The sequence below is a fragment of the Scyliorhinus torazame genome, chromosome 9 (genome assembly GCF_047496885.1).
Source record: "Scyliorhinus torazame isolate Kashiwa2021f chromosome 9, sScyTor2.1, whole genome shotgun sequence".
Classification (NCBI taxonomy): Eukaryota; Metazoa; Chordata; class Chondrichthyes; order Carcharhiniformes; family Scyliorhinidae; genus Scyliorhinus; species Scyliorhinus torazame.
This window is the reverse complement of record NC_092715.1, coordinates 199,308,295-199,330,380: the sequence shown is the minus strand read 5'-3', so window position 1 is coordinate 199,330,380 and position 22,086 is coordinate 199,308,295. Positions and strand designations below refer to the sequence as shown.

The following is a 22,086-nucleotide window of genomic DNA, read 5'->3' as shown; positions in this document are numbered from 1 at the left end:
ATCTGTCCAGGACAATATTGGTTGAAGTAATCAGTGCATAGCCCTTGTGGAGACAAAGTCCAATCTTCATGCTGAGGTTAGGAAGTGTGTCGAAGACTGTTTGCCAAAAAAAGCAAATCTGCATATTTCCCAACCGGAAACCCTGAATGAACAGGGATATCCACTGTTTGCTGAAGTCTAGGTCTGAGGTGTTCAAGCCAGGCGAACCTGATCTATACAAGAAAGGCACACATGATCTATGGAGATTGTTGAAATCTACCATGCGGTTTAAGTGTAGTCTCGTATACACTTTGAACTCAGTAGAATTTTAAGCTACACGTCTCGGATGCAAAATTAAATCTTTTATTGTGTCTATTGATTATAATTGAGAATTTGAGATCATCTTGTGGTTACAAATCAAATGTTCGCAATAAAGCCACTGCCAGCAGAAGACTTAAAGAGATATAATCGACTTAGTAGTTTACAAACAGATTTAACTTTCAAAATACAGTAATGGTTTCTTGCTCAAAGCAAAAACAGCTTGCGCAGACTTTTAAGAGTTAGAATGGAAATATGAAAATACAAAATAAGGACAGCGAATAGTTAGGTAAAAGGTATAGAGTGATCCTGGATGAAAAATGGCTGCCTCCCCTCTATCTAAGGAAAATGTTATCAGTCTGACTCCATCTGTCCTTATCCCTTGTTTCTAATTCTGTGCTTTTGTTACTTCAAGCTGTGTGTTTTTGTAATCTAAGGTTATGCTTGAAGTCTTATGATGAAATCCATTTTAAAATGGATTTCAAACTGGGTTTTAGTATTTACAGCAAAATGGCTAAAATAATGACCCTTTTACCTATCAGAAATAGCTGGTTCCCTTCAGGGATCCATCAAAGATGCCAAAAGACAGCACCGGACGAAGCTCGAGTCCCAGGCTAGCCACACAGATGCCCGCTGACTGTGGCAAGGTCTGCAAGACATAACGGACTACAAGATGAAGGCATGCATAATCGCCGGCTCCAACGCACCCCTCACTGATGAGCTCTACGCATTCTATGCACGCTTTGAGCAAGAGGTCTCCACCCCAGAAACCTCAGATGAACTTGTATCTGAGGTCACCATTGCAAATGTCAGAGCAGCCTTCTCGAAGGTCAACCCACGGAAAGCCACTGGCCCAGATAGGGTACCCGGACGAGCACTCAGGTCTTGCACGGATCAGCTGGCAGGGTATTCGCAGACATCTTCAACCTCTCTTTACAACAATCTGAGGTCCCTATCTGCTTCAAGAAGACGACTATCATCCCTGTACCAAAGAAAAGCCAAGCAGCGTGCCTTAATTACTATCGTCCAGTGACGTTGGCATCCATCATTATGAAGTGCTTCGAAAGGTTCGTCATGGCAGGAATCAACTCCAGCCTCCTGGATTGCCTTGATCCACTACAGTTCGCCTACCGCTGCAACAGGTCCACAGCAGACCCCATTTCCCTGGCCCTGCACTCAACCCAGGAACACCTAGATAACAAAGACACCTATGTCAAACTCCTATTTATTGACTACAGCTCAGCCTTCAACACCATTATTCCTACGAAACCCACCTCCAAACTCCGTGGCCTGGGTTTGGCTCCTCCCTCTGCGACTGGATCCTGGACTTCCTAACCCACAGACCACAATCGGTAAGGTTTATTGAGACAACAACACCTCCACAATCATCCTGAAACCGGTGCCCCACAAGGCTGTGTCCTCAGCCCCCTACTATACTCCTTATACACCTATGAATGTGTGGCCAAATTCCCCTCTAACTCGATTTTCAAATTTGCTGATGACACCACCGTCGTGGGTTGGATCTCAAATAATGATGAGACAGAGTACAGGAATGATATCGAGAATCTGGTGAACTGGTGCGACGACAATAATCTCTCCCTGAATGTCAACAAAACAAAGGAGATTGTCATTGACTTCAGGAAGCGTAGTGGAGAACATGCCCCTGTCTACATCAATGGGAACAAGGTAGAAAGGGTTGAGAGCTTTCAGTTTTTAGGTGTCCAGATCACCAACAGCCTGTCCTGGTCCCCCCATGCCGACACTATAGTTAAGAAAACCCACCAATGACTCTACTTTCTTAGAAGACTAAGGAAATTTGGCATGCCAGCTACGACTCTCGCCAACTTTTTCAGATGCACCATAGAAAGCATTCTTTCTGCTTGTATCACAGCTTGGTATGGATCCTGCTCCGCCCACGAACGCAGGAAACTACAAAAGGTCGTCAATGTAGCCCAATCCATCACGCAAACCAGCGTCCCATCCATTGACTCTGTCTACAATTTCTGCAGCCTCAGAAAGGCAGCCAGCATAATTAAGAACCCCACGCACCCCGGGCATACTCTCTTCCACCACCTTCCGTCAGGAAAAAGATACCAAAGTTTGAGGTCACGTACCAACCGACTCAAGAGCAGCTTCTTCCCTGCTGCCATCAGACTTTTGAATGGACCTACCTTGTATTAAGTTGATCTTTTCTTTACACCCTAGCTATGACTGTAACGTTACATTCTGCAGTCTTTCCTTCCTTCCCTATGTACTCAATGGTTAGGGAAACGGATAGGAGATTCTGTGGTCAGGAACGAGACTCCCGGAAGGTATGTTGCCTCCCGGGTGCCAGGGTCAGGGATGTCTCGGATTGAGTTACAGGATTCTTAAGGGGGAGGGGGAGCAACCAGAAGTCATGGTGCACATAGGCACCAACGACATATCTAAGAAAAGGGATGAGGATCTAAAAAGTGATTTTAGGGAGTTAGGTTGGAAGCTAAAGAGCAGGACAAGCAGAGTAGTAATCTCAGGATTGCTATCAGTGCCATGTGCAAGTGAGGCAAGGAACAGAGAGCGAGTGCAGCTGAACACTTGGTAGGGTAGCTGTTGAGCAGGCAGAAATAGTATGCAGCGAGTATGTGAGGAAGGATAGACCGGTTGATGGGGCAAAGTTGCACTCAGTGGAATGGGTTAAAGTGTGTCTGTTTCAATGCAAGGAGTATCAGGAATAAGGGAGATGAACTAAGAGCACGGACCAGTACTTGGAACTACGATATTGTGGCCATTACGGAGACATGGATTTCACAGGGCAGGAATGGTTGGTAGATGTTTCAAGAAGAACAGGGAGGGAGGTAAAAGAGGAGGGGGAGTGCATCATAGCTGTAGAAACGGATGTAGCCGAGGAGGGTTTGTCTACTGAGTCAGTATGGATGGGAGTCAGAAAAAAGAAAGGAGCAGTCACTTTATTGGGAGTTTTCTATAGACCCCGCCAATAGCAGCAGGGAGATGGAGGAACAGATTGGGCGGCAGAACTTGGAAAAGTGCAGAAGTAACAGAGTTGTTGTCATTGGTGACTTCAACTTCCCTAATATTGACTGGAACCTCCTTAGTGCAAATGGTTTGGATGGAGCAGATTTTGTCTGGTGTGTACAGAAAGGATTCCTGACTCAATATGTAGATAGGCGGAATTTGGGGGGGGGGGGGGGCATATTGGATTTAGTGCTTGGCAACGAACCAGGCCAGGTGTCAGATGTCTCGGCGGGAGAGCATTTCAGTGACAGTGATCACAACTCCTTGACCTTTACCATAGTCATGGAGAGGGATAGGAACCGACAGTATGGGAAGATATTTAATTGGGGGAGAGGAAATTATACTGCTATTAGACAGGAGCTGAGGAGCATAAAGTGGGGACAGTTGTTCTTGGGGAAATGCACAACAGTAATGTGGGGGCTGTTTAAGGAGCACTTGCTACGAGTCCTAGATAGTTTTGTCCCACTGAGACGAGGAAGGAATGGTAATGTGAAGGAGCCTTGGATGTCAAGCTTACGTAAGGTTGAGGAAGCAGGGATCTGGCACGACTCTAGAGGGGTAGCCAAGAAGGAACTCAAAAATGGACTTAGGAGCGCTAGAAGGGGGCATGAAAAAGCCCTGGCGGGAAGTATTAGGGAAAACCCCAAGGCGATCTACACTTATGTGAGAAATAAGAGGATGATCAGAGTGAGAGTAGGGCCGATCAGGGATAGTGGAGGGAACTTGTGCCTCGAGTCTGAGGAGATGGGGGAGGCCCTAAATGAATATTTTGCTTCAGTATTCACCAGAGAGAGGGACCTTGTTGCTCAGTGTGAACCAGGTTAACAGACTCGAACAGGTTGATATTAAGAAGGAGGATGTGCTGGAAATGTTGAAAGGCATCAGGATAGATAAGTCCCTTGGGCCTGATGGGATATACCCAAGGTTACTAGAGGAAGCGAGGGAGGAGATTGCTGAGCTGTTGGCGATGATTTTTGCGTCCTCACTCTCCACTGGAGTAGTACCGGATGATCTATAAGTTTGCGGATGATACGACGTAGTGGATCGTATCTCAAACAATGACGAATCAGGCTACAGAAGGGAGATAAATTACTTGGTTGCATGGTGTACCAAAAACAACCTCTCTCTAAATGTTGGAAGGACCAAGGAACTGATCATCGACTTCAGGAAGCGCAGCACGACACACACCCCGTCTGCATCAATGGCTCCGAAGTGGATATGGTCGATAGCTTTAAGTTCCTGGGGGGGTCACCATCACCAGCAGTCTGTCCTGGTCCACTCACGTTGATGCAACAGTCATGAAAGCCCAACAAAGTCTCTACTTCCTACGGAAGCTAAAGAAATTCAGCATGTTTGCATCGACTCTCGCAAACTTCTACAGATGTGCCATAAAGAGCATCCTATCCAGCTGCATCACAGCATGGTAAGGCAACTACTCGGCCCAAGATCGCAAGAAACTGCAGAATGTGGTGAACTCACCCCAACTCATCACACAAGCTTGCTACCTGCACATTGATTTTGTCCACACCTCCCACTGCTTCAGGAAGGCAGACAGCATTATCAGACTTCTCCCACCCAGGCTTTGCCTTCTTCCAGACCCTGTGATTAGGCAGAAGTTACAGAAGTCTGAGGACCCACATATCCAGCACAGGAATAGCTTCTTCCCCACAGCTACTAGACTCCTCAATGAGTCTCCCTCGGACTGATCTGTTCCCCGTAAGAACACTATTCATGACTATTCAAGGGCAGCACGGTAGCATTGTGGATAGCATAATTGCTTCACAGCTCCAGGGTCCCAGGTTTGATTCCGGCTTGGGTCACTGTCTGCGGAGTCTGCACATCCTCCCTGTGTGTGCGTGGGTTTCCTCCGGGTGCTCCGGTTTCCTCCCACAGTCCAAAGATGTGCAGGTTAGGTGGGTTGGCCATGATAAATTGCCCTTAGTGTCCAAAATTGCCCTTAGTGTTGGGTGGGGTTACTGGGTTATGGGGATAGGGTGGAGGTGTTGACCTTGGGTAGGGTGTTCTTTCCAAGAGCCGGTGCAGACTCGATGGGCCGAATGACCTCCTTCTGCACTGTAAATTGTATCTATGATCCTATGCTGCTCTTGCTCACCTGAGGAAGGAGCTGCGCTCCGCAAGCTAGTGATTCAAAACAAACCTGTTGGACTTTAACCTGATGTTGTAAGACTTCTTACTGTGCCCACCCCAGTCCAACGCTGGCATCTCCACATCATGGCTCTTGCTCATGTGTTTGCTTTGTTTTGCCCCTTGTTCCGCACTGTAACCAATCACTGTTTGTCAGTGTACCATTTGTCAATGTACTTTGTCAATTATTCTTTTTTTTGTCTACTGTGTACATTCCCTTGGCTGCAGAAAAATACTTTTCACTGTACTTCGGTACATGTGACAATAAATAAAATAAAATGAACCCAAGGGTCCCTAAGTCGACACTGCAAGGGAGGAAAAATATGGGCGGTCTGACCCTGCCGAATCTATAATACTACCACTGGGTAGCCACAGCTGAGAGGGTGAGGGGATGGCTACGAGAACCCAACACTGAATGGAAACATCCCCCCAGGCTCTCTCTCTCTCTTCCCCTCCCCCTCCAAATTAAACACTTCCGCCGCAAGGAAACAGCAAGATACCCCAGGGGCCGGGAGTCGCTCTACTAGAGCAACTAATAAAAACTGACAGCGTGGGGGGGGTGGGGGTGGGGGGGGACCGGTGGGAACATGTACGGACGGTTGCTGGATAGGGCAAGACTACCACTGGATGAAGCCAAATGGGAGGTTGAATTGGGGACATAAATGGGTTGGGGACTCTGGAGCGAAGCACTAAGTAGGGCAAACTGCACCCGTCTCCTGTGCTAAGCTGAGCCTCGTGCGGTTCAAAGAGATTGGGGTGGGGGGGGAACCACATGTACAAATCTCTGGAAATAAACAACTTTATTTGTAAATACCAGGTACACTTGTGCTGTTACTCTGTAAAGACTGGAAAATATCAATAAAAGTATTTCAAAAAATAAAATTCTGTTTTAATTGTTGAAGAGAGGCTGCTTTATACAACATTATTGGAATATGCTGTATATGGCAGCTAATGGGGAGGAGAGGCCAATGGTGGGTGAGCTATTAGGTGGTGCCATTCCAACATTCACAGTAATTTACTTCTATATTGAAATGAAAATTGCTTATTGTCACAAGTCGACTTCAAATGAAGTTACTGTGAAAAGCCCCTAGTCGCCACATTCCGGCGCCTGTTCAGGGAGGCTGGAACAGGAATTGAACCGTGCTGCTGGCCTGCCTTGGTCTGCTTTCAAAGCCAGCGATTTAGCCCTGCACTAAACCAGCCCCATGGCCTCGCCTCACATTTCTTCACTTGCATCACTGGTGTTCACTTTGAGATAGCTGCATTGATCCATCACTCTGCAGCTGGGACCAGCAATCCCAGCTGAAAAAGTACAAGAGGCAGAAGTCTTGGCAGGCAGAGCAATGCACCCAATATCGCATGTTGACCGGAAGATCTGGCCCAGTGGTTTTTTTCCCATTTTATTGGGTCCTATATTTCTCAATTCTAGGAATATAAGATTCCCTGAAACAAGACTTGCATGAAATTTTGATCAAATGTATATCTTCAAATATATTTCATACTATAGAAAGACCTGCTGCACTAAGAAGTCAGAGTCCATATTTTTCTTCATGAAATGAATTTATCCATTGTCACTTCACTCTGCGTCTGTATAGGGTCCCTTCACAGCCTGCCTTTTGTGTGGAGTACCTAACATTCTGTCTGATAATTACTTTTGTAACAGTTTTAAGCAAAAGCAAATTCAACAGTTCTTGATTTAGACAGTCTGTAAATTGTCTAGTACGATCAAATCTAAGTACGCAGATGGGAACTCGGTTTGGCATTGTTTCAGTGTGTGGGTGGATAGGGAGAATTTATCATGGCAATGAACTAAAACGGGGGGGGGGGGGGGGGGGGGGGGGGGGATATTCCAGTATGTAATATATCAGAAAGAGTTATTCATATTTCAGATGTTTCACCAATGAGGATGGAACATTGTTAACCAATGGTCCTTCTTTATTCACCTATCGTTTTTATTTATTCTACAGGGCTAAAGTTTGAATCCAAGTACATGAACTTTCGGGTCAGAGCATGCAACAAGGCTGTGGCAGGGGACTATTCCGAACCAATAACCTTGGAAACAAAAGGTGATTCCTTTGGCAATATTTTGTATTTATTCCCAATCTGTAAATTTTAGGACTGCTGGTTGCATTTCAAAAAGTATTGTTTTCATTGACCAAAATCATTTTGTATATATGTGTTGCTGGAAACAAAAGAGACATGTCAAAGCTTTACACACCAATTTTCTAGTTCTATACTACCAAACAACTATATATAAGTATGTTTAATGTTAAAATTGAAACTTTGTACAGGAGGTTAAAGATTAATATAATTCTCTTAGACTGATTTGTTCACCCAGTTTGTATTGTAGCCTCAGTAGGACAGCCTAATGGTTAATTTATTCTTTCAAATAATATTCATTACATTTTTGTTTTTATTCATGCAATCTCCACAAATGGCACGTGTGGCGTGGGGCGCATCTGAGGCAGAGCGTGTGTGTGGGCACGTGGGGGCCATTGGACAAGCCTGTTCCAGGGTTTGGAAGGTGCTGTCTGAGGAGTGTTGGTGAATTCCTGCTGTGCATCTTGTAGATTCCCAATTTTTACAGATGCACCACAGAAAGCATCCTACCTGGCTGTATCACTGCCTGGTATGGCAACTGCTCAGCCCAAGGCCGTAAGAAACTACAGAGCCGTGAACACAGCCCAGTCCATCACGAGAACCCGTCTCCCATCCATTGACTCTGTCTACTCTTCCTGCTGCCTTGGGAAAGAAGGTAGCATAATCAAAGACTCCTTGAGTTATTCCCTGGGTTATTCCCTTTTCCAATCTTTTCCATCAGGCAGGAGATACAAAGGTCTGAGAACATGCACTAGCAGATTCGAAAACAGCTTCTTCCTTGCTGATACCAGATACCTGAATGACCCACATATGGACTGAGCTGATCTCTACACGCATGAATCCAAAGAGCGTCTACATACATAAAGGGAAAAAAGTAACAAGGGAGAGAGTAGGGCCTCTTAAGGACCTAAAAGGGTATTTATGTGCAGATCCGCAAGAGATGGCGAGATCCTAAATGAATATTTCTCATCACTATTTACTGTTGAGAAGGGCATGGATGTTGGGGAACTTGGGGAAATAAATAGTGATGTCTTGAAGAATGTACATATTACAGAGAAGGAGGTTCTGGAAGTCTTAAAGTGCATCAAGATAGGTAAATCCCCAGGACCTGATGCAATGTATTCCAGGATGTTGTGGGAAGCAAGGGAGGAAATTACGGGTCCCTTAGCAGAGATATTTGAATCGTCGACAGCCACAGGTTAGGTGCCTGAAGATTGTAGGATGGCAAATGTTGTGCCTTTGTTTAAGAAGGGTCGCAGGGAATAGCTTGGGAACTACAGACCGGCCTAACGTCTGTGGTGGGTAAGTTGTTAGAACTAAGATGATTTACCTCCCAACAACCACAATCATCTTCCTTTGTGCCTAGGTATGATTCTAACCAGCAGAGAGGTTTCCTCCTGATTCCCATTGACTCCAATTTTGCTGAGGCTCCTCGATGCCATACTCTGTCTGCTGCCTTGATGTCAAGGGCAGTCGCTCTCGCCTCACCATTTGAGTGGTTCCCAAGCCTATTTCGCTAGCTGTGCTTAATTGGATTCCGATTGGCAATGTTTATAAAGAAACTAAGCAAAATTATTTTCACTTCATGTCAGCTGAGTTAATTTTCCTCATTTTGCAGTATTGTTTATTTCCTCCAGGAAGTTTATGCATCTCCTAAATCTGGACTGCATTTGCATAGCTCTTGTACTGTGAATAATGCACAAATATTCACAATATGCACAAATGGTTTAGCACAGTGGGCTAAGCAGCTGGCTTGTAATGCAGAACAATGCCAGCAGCGCGGGTTCAATTCCTGTACCGGCCTCCCCGAACAAGCGCCTGAATGTGGCGACTCGGGGGGTTTTCACAGTAACTTCATTGAAGCCTACGTGTGACAATAGGTTATTATTATTATTATTATTATTATTAAATAGAGAAAGATAAATTGCTTGCCTGTAGGCTCTTCATACTTTGATTTGGGTCTTCATGGCTCCCTTCACATACTTCAGGTGTTCCTAAGGTTATTTTGGCCCAGTTGAGAATTTTAGCAAGTGGTCAGTAGAGATGGGCTTCAGGTCATAAATGGGTAATATTGCATATAGCCTGTGCTCCACAAGATGGAAACTGGAATCTATGTATATCATGATGCAGTTGGGCAAGCTTAGCACTTTGCTTCCTCAATAATAGAAACTAGGACAATTTAATTGTTTCTGAAGAGTGAAGCCAGTTCTAAAAGTAGGTATTTTATCATTCCATTGCCCTACTCCTTCCAGAGGACAAAAAAACCTCTTAAGCTTCAGAAATGTTTCGCCATTCCATGTGTTTTGAAATGAGCCTCATCTATGATCTTTGTTTTTCCACAATTCCCCTCGAATGAAAGCTACTGAGGCCGTACGATAAATGGGCTCCCTCAGTAAAAGCTGGCTGTTATAATGCCATTGTGCAGCTAGATTGGAGAGCTCACCGGTTTATTTTTCAAGGTTAAGTTCTGCTGGTGGAATGCTGTTTCTTCAGATTCATTAAGGCTGTACTTTGTTTTAAACTGTATTGCATGAATTATTTGACATCTGAAAAATGTGAAGTGTTTTCGGAATGCCATTTCACTTTATTTTTTGATGTCCTAAAATCTTATTTTTGTGCCAATTTGCTCATAGGTTTCAACTTTAGCTTTGATGGCACAACTTCACACCAGAACCTAAAAGTTGATGATTTTAGTGTTGAATGGGACTCTTCGGGTGGAAAGGGTCAGGAGAGTAAAATAAAAGGAAAAGAAAACAAGGGCAGGTAACCATTTTATTGTGTCCACTTTTTTTCAGAGCAGAAAGTTTTATGTCTAATAACCTGTCACTGTTTTCCAGGAACATAAATCTGTGGATCTGACCTACTGCAGGAGAGGTTAATGTATAACCCACTATACCTGAAAATATTTCTGTAATACAAGTACTATAGAAACATATAATGAAAAGAATTAATCCAGTGAATTTGTCCTACTAAAAGCAGAGTATTTGAAAAAATCTATTTCACACCTGCTGGGTTCAATTCTGTGCACATTTCAGATGGATGTATTGTGAATATTTGATCTAAAGCAGGACATGTTTTCCTTCACCATTTTTGCCTAGGCTTACATATTTCCCCCACCATACAGTTATAATCAGTCGCTGGGAATTTCCATGAATTTTTTCCACTCCATTAATGTAACTTTGCAGCAAAACCATTAAAAAAAAATTTTTTTTATTTGTTCTTGGGATGTGGGCATCGCTGGCTGAGCCAGCATTTGTTGCCCATCCTTAATTGCCCTTGAACTGAGTGGCTTGCTAGGCCATTTCAGTAGGGGCAGTTAAGAGTCACCCACATCACTGTGTGGGTCTGGAGTCACATGTAGGCCTTCCCTGAAGGACATTAGTGAACCAGATGGGTTTTTATGACAATTGGCAATGGTTTCATGTCATCATTATACTTTTAATTCCAGATTTTTATTGAATTCAAATTCACCATCTGCCATGGTGGGATTCGAATCTGGGACCCCAGAGCATTACCCTGGATTACTAGTCTAGTGACAATACCGCCTCCTCTATTATATTTATTTATGCACGTCAACTGGGTTTCAGCAAAGTTACTGCAGTGAAACCGAAGAAGCCATGGAAGTTCTGGGTGTCGATGCATAATTTTGTTTTGCTCCAGGATCTAATATGAATGCACTGAAATGGGGAAATTAGTCCTCTTGTTATCCAAACGTTGGAACAGGAGTAGTCCTTTCCTTGAGCCTGTTCTGCCATTGTCAGATCAAATCTGAAGTCCAAACATGCATGTGAACAGGCTTGCACAGTGTGCCAGTAGTTTTCCTGCCACCCCTGTAGCATATTGTACAGAAAATATATGCAGTAGGCACCAATCCAGTGATGTAATCCAATACATGTTCAGAACCTAAAGTTGGTAATATCCTTTTATTTACTTCTAAGTTTAATTATCTTTGGAAAATCTTTAAGATGCTGGCTACTGCAAAGATAGGGAAAGTGGTACAAAGTAATCTTTGAATTTCTTTCTAAATCTGAGGGAATTTAAGGGGCAGTCCATTGTCCGGGCTCAAATGAACAGGAGTCATGTGGTTTTGCTCTTGCAGTATGAACCCTTGCCATAAAATCCATTTCTGATGACCAATATCATTTGCATCTTAGCGGTATATAAAAAAAATTGTCCTTGTGCAATTCTGTTTAAATTTTCCAAGTGTTTACATAAGATATTGTGCTAATCTACTATTTTCATCATCTCACAGTGGCCATGTTTCCTTGGTGAAGCGCAATATGAGGTGAAATATAATAAATAGTTGCATAGTTTGAGCTTAGCTGGTAGCAGTAGAACACTGATAACCATAGTGGCATTGTTTTCTACTAATGGAAATAGTGTGTAACTGATCTGCCAGCCTTATCATCAATCCTTTCAATTTTCTTGTTGATTTTGGAATATATCCACCTTTATACAGGTCGCAGTTCAGTAGACTCGGCCTTCATTAAATTTAAGCGTGTAGGGAATCTAATTTCCATTGCTCCCAGTTAATGATCTCTGGTTATTTAGATCTGACATTCGGTTTCCTTATGATTGATGAGAAGTGTTTCTTTCCTTCCCCCTTTTAACCACTAAATTGATACATGTGCACCTCAGGATTTGAGTAGGGATATCTATGAAGTATATTATAATAAAAGCAAATGTTAGCTTAAATCAAAGTTTTAGATACTCAATGCCGTATGTCATTGAGTAGAGATTTATAAAACCCAAGAAAATATCATGAATTCTAATAAAACGATAAATCTGTAGGAATGAATGATGCAGCATCCAGTAACCTTTCTTTTGGATGACCAAATGATGTGTTTCTGTGGAAGTGTATGGTAACAGCTGGTAGAACAGCACTCAGCATTTTCTTGACTGCGCTATATGAAGTACTGCTTGCAGATCCTGAACCTCACTACCTGTCTGTGTAGGGATTTGGAATCATAGTTTCTGTCCACTAATTTGATTTACAGTGCTTTTACCATCTTTTCCCTATTAAAATGCCTGATAAACAGAAAATGTAGGAAATGTTCAGCAAACTGAGCAGCATTTGGAGGACAGAGAGAAAGAGGTTGCAAGTTGATGACCTAATTTTTCCTGCCTGGGGACTTAAATTTACGTCTGTAGCATTTTCTAGCTCTGAAAGGTCATCGAACTGACACAATTGACTTCCCACAGATGCTAGCTGACCTGCTGACTATGTCCAGTATTGTTATTTCAGATTTCCAGTGTCTTTCCAGACTTGCATATTAATTTTTAATGATGCAACAAACTGGGCAATAAGAGTCATTAGCAACAATGATGGTGTCCAGTGTTTATGTTGCTATCTCTTGTCCATGAAAAATAATTGATCTTAAAATTTAATGCATATTTTCTCAATATTGATATATTTTAAAAGCTGTTACATTAGAGAAATTTCACTAGTGACTTGCCAGACAAAATAGCAAGTTACTTTGATACGATTAGGGTTTTTTTTTTTGTTGCAGCTTTTATAAATTGTGTAGAGGAAAAGGACAGTTTTCAGAAGCAAATGGTCTCCTAATTTAACTTTGCACCCTTGTGCATATTGTGAATGTGGTAGTATTTCACAAGATTAACAGTTGCCCTTTTACCTTGACATTGTACAACAGAGATCAAATGGGATCCAATGTTCCATTCACCCATCACCCCTGTGTTTTTTGGTCTGCATTGACTCTTTATGTGGCATTACCTCAGTATAAAAAGCTTCATCCTTGCAAACCACCCCCCCCCCCTCCCCCCGGCCATTTTCGTAACCTGCAGTCTGACAACCCTCTGATTTCTGTGCGCTTCCAATTCTGTCCTCTTGTGCATCTTTAAATTTAACCATTCCGCCATTGGCAGCCATGCCTAGCTGCCTTGGCCCTGAACCTCTGTAGCTCTCTCCACTCCTTTAAGAAGCTTCTTAACGACTTCCGGGTGCGGCGATGACCAGCTGAGTCGCACGTTTCGGCAGCTCCCAGTGAAACGGACTTTTGGGCTCTTGATAGGAGCCCCAACGGCAATTTTGACGGCTAAAAACACTGTGCGGTAAACCAGAAGGGAATCCCCCCTGGATACGGATGAAAAAAGGAGGCGAAAGTGGCCGGATTGCAGTGGATCCTTTAGAACAGCGGCAAGGAAGGCAAGCAAAAACCAAGATGGCGTCGGAAGGTGGCAGTTTAACATGGGGCCCTGAACAACAAGAGTTCTTGAAATGCTGTGTGGAAGAGCTCAAAAAGGAAATGAAGAAAGAGCTGTTGGCCCCGATACTACAGGCGATCGAAGGGCTAAAGGAGGAACAAAAGACCCAGGAGCGGGAGCTTCGGGTCATGAAGGCAAAGGCAGCCGCGAATGAGGACGACATACAGGGCCTGGTGGTGAAGACGGAGATCCATGAGGCACATCAGAAACGATGTGTGGAAAGGTTGGAGGCACTGGAGAACAATGCAAGGAGGAACAACCTGAGGATTCTTGGTCTTCCTGAAGGTGTGGAGGGAGCGGACGTCGGGGCATATGTGAGCACGATGCTGCACTCGTTAATGGGAGCGGAGGCCCCGGCGGGTCCGTTGGAGGTGGAAGGAGCATACCGAGTGATGGCGCGAGGACCGAGAGCAGGAGAAATTCCCAGAGCCATAGTGGTGAGATTCCTCCGTTTTAAGGATAAAGAAATGGTCCTTAGATGGGCAAAGAAAACTCGGAGCAGTAAATGGGAGAACGCGGTGATCCGCGTTTATCAAGACTGGAGTGCGGAGGTGGCGAGAAGAAGGGCGAGCTTTAATCGGGCCAAGGCGGTGCTTCATAAAAAGAAGATAAAATTTGGAATGCTGCAACCGGCAAGACTGTGGGTCACATCGAGGAAGGCACCACTACTTTGAGACGGCGGATGAAGCGTGGACTTTTATTGCGGAAGAAAAACTGGAATGAGCGGGTTATTAAAAAGAACGTTTGAACAAAGTGGTGGGGCGAATGTGGGGGGCGAAGAGGGGGGTTAAAAAGGGGGGAAAGAGGAGTTTTATGTACTAATCCTGCAATGTGGTAACTTTTCTCTCTTCCACAAGTGGTGATGGGGGGAGGTGGAGGAGATGGGGCGTTGGCCATTGGGGGCGGGGCCAAGGGAGAAGCGTGGGCTTGGTTCCCGCGCTATGATAATCATGGCGGGAATAGAGAAGCAGGAAGGAGGGGGCATCGCACGGTGCGAGCCGAGGTCACGGGGGGAAGCCGAGGTCGGCCAGAGTTTTGCTGACTTCTGGGAGCAACATGGGGGGAGTAACTACGCTAGCGGGGGATCTAGCGGGAGGGGTGGGAGGGGGAAATTACTGGGTTGCTGCTGCTGGGGAGAGGGGGGAGCTGGTATGGGAGGGGATGGGCGGGGGGGCACCGCCTGGGGGAGATACAGCTGCGTGGGAACCGGGTGAGGAGCTGGAAAAAGGGGATGGCTAATCGACAAGGGGGGTGCGGTAGGAAGCCCCCCAACCCGGCTGATCACGTGGAACGTGAGAGGGCTGCACAGGTACTCGCACACCTTAAGAAACTTAAGGCAGATGTGGTTATGTTACAGGAAACGCACCTGAAACTGATAGACCAGGTTAGGCTACGCAAAGGATGGGTGGGGCAGGTATTCCATTCGGGGCTAGATGCGAAAAACAGGGGGGTGGCTATATTAGTGGGGAAGCGGGTAATGTTCAAGGCAAAGACTATAGTGGCGGATAACGGGGGCAGATACGTGATGGTGAGTGGCAAACTACAGGGGGAGACGGTGGTTTTGGTAAACGTATATACCCCGAACTGGGATGATGCCAATTTTATGAGGCGGATGCTAGGACGCATTCCGGACCGAGAGATGGGAAAGCTGATAATGGGGGGAGATTTTAATACGGTGTTGGAACCAGGGCTGGATAGGTCGAAGTCGAGGACTGGAAGGAGGCCGGCAGCAGCCAAGGTACTTAAAGATTTTATGGAGCAGATGGGAGGTGTATACCCGTGGAGATTTAGCAGACCTAGGAGTAAGGAGTTCTCGTTTTTCTCCTATGTCCATAAAGTCTACTCGCGAATAGACTTTTTTGTGCTGGGAAGGGCGTTGATCCCGAAGGTGAGGGGAACGGAGTATACGGCTATAGCCATTTCGGATCACGCTCCACACTGGGTAGACTTGGAGATAGGGGAGGAAACAGGAGGGCGCCCACCCTGGAGAATGGACATGGGACTAATGGCAGATGAGGGGGTGTGTCCAAGGGTGAGGGGGTGCATTGAAAAGTACTTGGAACTCAATGATAATGGGGAGGTCCAGGTGGGAGTGGTCTGGGAGGCGCTGAAGGCGGTGGTTAGAGGGGAGCTGATATCAATAAGGGCACATAAAGGGAAGCAGGAGAGTAAGGAACGGGAGCGGTTGCTGCAAGAACTTTTGAGGGTGGACAGACAATATGCGGAAGCACCGGAGGAGGGACTGTACAGGGAAAGGCAAAGGCTACATGTAAAATTTGACTTGCTGACTACGGGCACTGCAGAGGCACAATGGAGGAAGGCACAGGGTGTACAGTACGAATATGGGGAGAAGGCGAGCAGGTTGCTGGCACACCAATTGAGGAAAAGGGGAGCAGCGAGGGAAATAGGGGGAGTGAGGGATGAGGAAGGAGAGATGGAACGGGGAGCGGAGAGAGTGAATGGAGTGTTCAAGACATTTTATAAAAAATTATATGAAGCTCAACCCCCGGATGGGAGGGAGAGAATGATGGGCTTTTTGGATCGGCTAGAATTTCCCAAGGTGGAAGAGCAGGAAAGGGTGGGACTGGGAGCACAGATCGAGGTAGAAGAAGTGGTGAAAGGAATTAGGAGCATGCAGGCGGGAAAGGCCCCGGGACCGGATGGATTCCCAGTCGAATTCTATAGAAAATATGTGGACTTGCTCGCCCCGGTATTGACGAGGACCTTTAATGAGGCAAAGGAAAGGGGACAACTGCCCCCGACTATGTCTGAAGCAACGATATCGCTTCTCTTAAAGAAGGAAAATGACCCGCTACAATGCGGGTCCTATAGACCTATTTCCCTCCTAAATGTAGATGCCAAGATCCTGGCCAAGGTAATGGCAATGAGAATAGAGGAATGTGTCCCGGGGGTGGTCCACGAGGACCAAACTGGGTTTGTGAAGGGGAGACCGCTGAATACGAATATACGGATGCTGTTAGGGGTAATGATGATGCCCCCACCAGAGGGGGAAACGGAGATAGTAGTGGCGATGGATGCCGAGAAAGCATTTGATAGAGTGGAGTGGGATTATTTGTGGGAGGTGTTGAGGAGATTTGGTTTTGGAGAGGGGTATGTTAGATGGGTGCACTGTTGTATAGGGCCCCAATGGCGAGCGTGGTCACGAATGGACGGGGATCTGCATATTTTCGGCTCCATAGAGGGACAAGGCAGGGATGCCCTCTGTCCCCATTATTGTTTGCACTGGCGATTGAGCCCCTGGCGATAGCGTTGAGGGGTTCCAAGAAGTGGAGGGGAGTACTTAGAGGAGGAGAAGAACACCGGGTATCTTTGTATGCGGACGATTTGTTACTGTATGTGGCAGACCCGGCGGAGGGGATGCCAGAAATAATGCGGATACTTGGGGAGTTTGGGGATTTTTCAGGGTATAAATTGAACATGGGGAAAAGTGAGTTGTTTGTGGTGCATCCAGGGGAGCAGAGTAGAGAAATAGAGGACCTACCGTTGAGGAAGGTAACAAGGGACTTTTGTTACCTGGGGATCCAGATAGCCAAGAATTGGGGCACATTGCATAGGTTAAATTTAACGCGGTTGGTGGAACAAATGGAGGAGGATTTCAAGAGATGGGATATGGTATCCCTGTCACTGGCAGGGAGGGTGCAGGCGGTTAAGATGGTGGTCCTCCCGAGATTCCTCTTTGTGTTTCAGTGCCTCCCGGTGGTGATCACGAAGGCTTTTTTTAAAAGGATCGATAAGAGCATCATGGGTTTTGTGTGGGCCGGGAAGACCCCGAGAGTGAGGAAGGGATTCTTACAGCGTAGCAGGGATAGGGGGGGGGCTGACACTACCGAGCCTAAGTGAGTATTATTGGGCCGCTAATATTTCAATGGTGAGTAAGTGGATGGGAGAGGAGGAGGGAGCGGCGTGGAACAGATTAGAGAGGGCGTCCTGTAGGGGGACTAGCCTACAGGCTATGGTGACAGCCCCATTGCCGTTCTCACCGAGGAACTACACCACAAGCCCGGTGGTGGTGGCTACACTGAAGATTTGGGGACAGTGGAGACGGCATAGGGCAAAGACTGGAGCCTTGGGGGGGGGGGGGGTCCCCGATAAGAAACAACCATAGGTTTGCCCCGGGGGGAATGGATGGGGGATATGGAATGTGGCAAAGAGCAGGAATAACGCAACTGAAAGATCTGTTTGTGGATGGGAAGTTCGCGAGTCTGGGAGCGCTGACCGAGAAATATGGGTTGCCCCAAGGGAATGCATTCAGGTATATGCAACTGAGGGCTTTTGCGAGGCAACAGGTGAGGGAATTCCCGCAGCTCCCGACACAAGAGGTGCAGGACAGAGTGATCTCAAAGACATGGGTGGGGGATGGTAAGGTGTCAGATATATATAGGGAAATGAGGGACGAAGGGGAGACTATGGTAGATGAACTAAAAGGGAAATGGGAAGAAGAGCTGGGGGAGGAGATCGAGGAGGGGCTGTGGGCAGATGCCCTAAGCAGGGTAAACTCGTCGTCCTCGTGTGCCAGGCTAAGCCTGATTCAGTTTAAGGTATTACACAGGGCGCATATGACTGGAGCACGGCTCAGTAAATTTTTTGGGGTGGAGGATAGGTGTGCGAGGTGCTCGAGAAGCCCAGCGAATCATACCCATATGTTTTGGTCATGCCCGGCACTACAGGGGTTTTGGATGAGGGTGACAAAGGTGCTTTCAAAAGTAGTAGGGGTCCGGGTCGAACCAAGCTGGGGGTTGGCTATATTTGGGGTTGCACAAGACCCGGGAGTGCAGGAGGCGAGAGAGGCCGATGTTTTGGCCTTTGTGTCCCTAGTAGCCCGGCGTAGGATATTGCTAATGTGGAAAGAAGCCAAGCCCCCGGGGGTGGAGACCTGGATAAATGACATGGCAGGGTTTATAAAGCTAGAGCGGATTAAGTTCGTCCTAAGGGGGTCGGCTCAAGGGTTCACCAGGCGGTGGCAACCGTTCATCGAATACCTCGCAGAAAGATAGATGGAATGGAAAAAAGAAGGCAGCAGCAGCAGCCCAGGATCGGCGGGGGGGGGGGGGGGGGGGGGGGGTGGAGGAGGAACCAGAAGGACTCTCAGGGTTGTTAATATATACTGTATAATATGTATAGGTCGTTGCTACAGATAATTATATATTGGACTGTTAAATTATATTTTTGGAGAGTGTTACTTGTGATAAGGCAGTTGCCAATTAGGGTTAGTTTTCATTTTTGTTATTTATTCATTTTCTGTTTATAAAATAGGTCATTGTTATTTGTGTTGTTATAATATTGTGTAAAAGATGCACAATGTACTGTGTTGGTTGACCAAAAATTTTCAATAAAATATTTAATAACAAATAAAAAAAATAAAAAAAAGAAGCTTCTTAACACTTGGCTCTTCAAAGCGCTACATGTCCCAATATCTCTCTAACTCGTGTCAAATTTCAAATATCTTAATGCAAGTTGTTGTTGGACGTCTCATCAGCTGAGTCCACTCCAAAAGGTGATGAATATCACCTGACAATCTTCTGTCTCAAAAACAAGAATACAACCAATTGAGCTACATCCTGACACGAATGGGGTTGGGAGGGGATTGCAGTGATGTGAAAGTGCAATAGACCACCTCTCTGCAGCAGGACATGCACAGGAGGGGGAGGCATCACAAAACTCTTGAGACTTTAGGTGGGGGTGGGGAAACGCTCACATAGGCCACACTAAGGATTGCGCTTTAAGTGAAACTTGGGGTCTAATTATACTCCTACTGAAATAAGATGAGAGCCTCATCTGCAGCCAAAATTAATGGTGTTAAAAATGGGAAATTTGATGGAATGGAGCATGAACAGGAATTGTTTGATTTTACAGGGATAGTTGTTCATTCATTCATGAGTTGTCGGGCCACCATTTAACGCCGAGACCTAATTGCACTTGAGAAGCTGGTGATGAGCTGCCATCTTGGCAACTGAGTGGCTTGTTAGGCCTGTTCAGGGGGCAGTCAATCATATGTTTGTGGTCTCCGCCTCAGACCAGACCGATAAGGATAGCTGTTTTCCTTCCCTAAAGGACATTAATGAATTTGGATGAATTTTTGCAACAATTTGGTGGTTCCATGGTTACCATTTACTGATACAGCCTTTTTATTGCAAATTTGATTTAATTAATTGAATTTAAATTTCTCAACTGTCATTGTGGGAATTTTAGTTACATGGGCTATGACTCCAGGCAGTTTCTGTTAACTGCTCACCTGGAATAAACTGAAGTCTTGTACACTTTAAAATCTGAATATTTCACCTCTGATGAAACTACTCAATATTTGGTTCGAATGTATATTAGCAAATCAACATGGTTTGCCTTTTTTTGGACATTATTTCATTGTATTAAGGCTACCCCAGGATTATCCATGCATAAATTGATACATTTAAATCCTTTTGAATTGTTTGGGTTAATTGTTTTGCACAGTGCATTCTGAAAAATATCTGGTGGTTATCAGGTCTTCTGCTATAGTAAATAAGCTCTGTAACTAACTTCAATTTTAATTTCATGTTTATAAAAGCATGCCTCAAGATTTAAAAACTGCTTGTGCTTTACCCCTGTAAGTGACTGTACAGGAGCACTGGTCTGCTTTCTGCGGTGACATTTACCCAACCTTTGCAGTTTATTTCATGATTAATGCTTGCTTTACAGCTTCAAATGTGTATGTGGGGTTTAAAACCACTAACTTCAGAAGTCTTCACTTCAGTTCCAAGTGTTTCGTTTCATTTGTGGTGATTGATTTTTTAAAAAAAATATATTTATTAAAGTTTTTTAACACAATTTTTCTCCCTTACAAACAATACAACCCCCCCGCCCCCCCCCACCCCCCCCCCCCCCCCCCCCCCCCCCGTAACAAAAAACCTGAGAAATCGCGCAGAGCAAGATATATACATGGCAAAATGATATATTTACACAGCTTTGTACACTGGCCCTCACCCGTACGTGCCAGTTTCCCCAACCCTTCATGTTATCTCTTGCTCATCCACCCTCCCAGGCTGTCCCCCCATTTCCCCCCCACCCCCCCCCCCCCCCCAGGACGTCCCCCCCCCACCCCCAAGGTTGCTGCTGCTGCTGACCCGACCTTCCTCGAACGCTCCGCGAGATAGTCTAGGAACGGTTGCCACCGCCCTGTAGAACCCCTGCGCAGACCCTCAAGGCAAACTTAATCCTCTCCAACTTTATGAACCCAGCCATATCATTTATCCATGGCCTCCAGGCTGGGGGGCTTCGCCTCCTTCCCACATTAGCAAGATCCTTCGCCGGGCTACTAGGGACGCAAAGGCCAGAATGCCGGCCTCTTTCGCCCTCTGCACTCCCGGTTCGTCCACTACTCCAAATATTGCTAGCCCCCAGCTTGGCTTGACCCGGACTTTCACCACCTGAGATATTGCTCCCGCCACTCCTCTCCAGAACCCCTCCAGTGCCGGGCATGACCAAAACATATGGACATGGTTCGCCGGGCTCCCTGAGCACCTTCCACATCTGTCCTCTACCCCAAAGAACCTACTCAACCTCGCCCCCGTCAAGTGCGCTCTGTGGACCACCTTAAATTGTATCAGGCTGAGCCTGGCACACGAGGAGGAGGAATTAACCCTACCTAGGGCAGCAGCCCACAGACCTTCCTCGATCTCCTCCCCCAGCTCCTCCTCCCATTTACCCTTCAACTCTTCTACCAGCGCTTCCCCCTCTTCTTTCAACTCCTGGTGTATTTCCGACACCTTGCCCTCCCCGACCCATACACCCGAGATCACCCTATCTTGAACTTCTTGTGCCGGGAGCAACGGGAATTCCCTCACCTGTCGCCTCACAAAAGCCCTCACCTGCATATATCTAAAGGCATTTCCCGGGGGTAACTCGAACTTCTCCTCCAGTGCCCCGAGGCTCGCAAACTGTCCCGTCGATGAACAGGTCCCCCATTCTTCCAATCCCGCCCGATGCCAGCTCTGAACCCCCTGTCCATCTTTCCCGGGACAAACCGGTGGTTACCCCTGATCGGGGACCAATGGTTCGATCGCCAATGCCAACAACAGGGGGGACAGGGGGGTCCCTCGGTACAGTCGAAAGTACTCCGACCTCCGCCGGTTCGTCACTACACTCGCCATCAGGGCTCTGTAAAGGAGCTTAACCCAATTGATAAACCCTACCCCGAACCCAAACCTACGCAGCACCTCCAGAGGTACTCCCACTCTACTCGGTCAAAGGCCTTCTCCGCGTCCATAGCTGCCACTATCCCCGCCTCTCCCTCCTCCGATGGCATCATTATCA

At 46.2% G+C, this 22,086-nt stretch overlaps 1 protein-coding gene across 3 annotated transcripts in view; it reads left to right on the top strand.

Moving 5' to 3' along the window:
* fsd1l (fibronectin type III and SPRY domain containing 1-like) overlaps positions 1-22,086 on the top strand; it is a 139,531-nt gene that overhangs the window by 69,923 nt on the left and 47,522 nt on the right. For 2 of the 3 annotated variants that reach the window (XM_072516969.1, XM_072516970.1), the window contains exons 8-9: positions 7,422-7,520; positions 10,188-10,317. In XM_072516969.1, the coding sequence (XP_072373070.1) occupies positions 7,422-7,520; positions 10,188-10,317 (229 nt within the window). Of the gene's footprint in view, positions 1-7,421; positions 7,521-10,187; positions 10,318-11,806; positions 11,840-22,086 lie in introns of all 3 variants that reach the window. The other variant, XM_072516968.1, reaches the window with a different exon arrangement.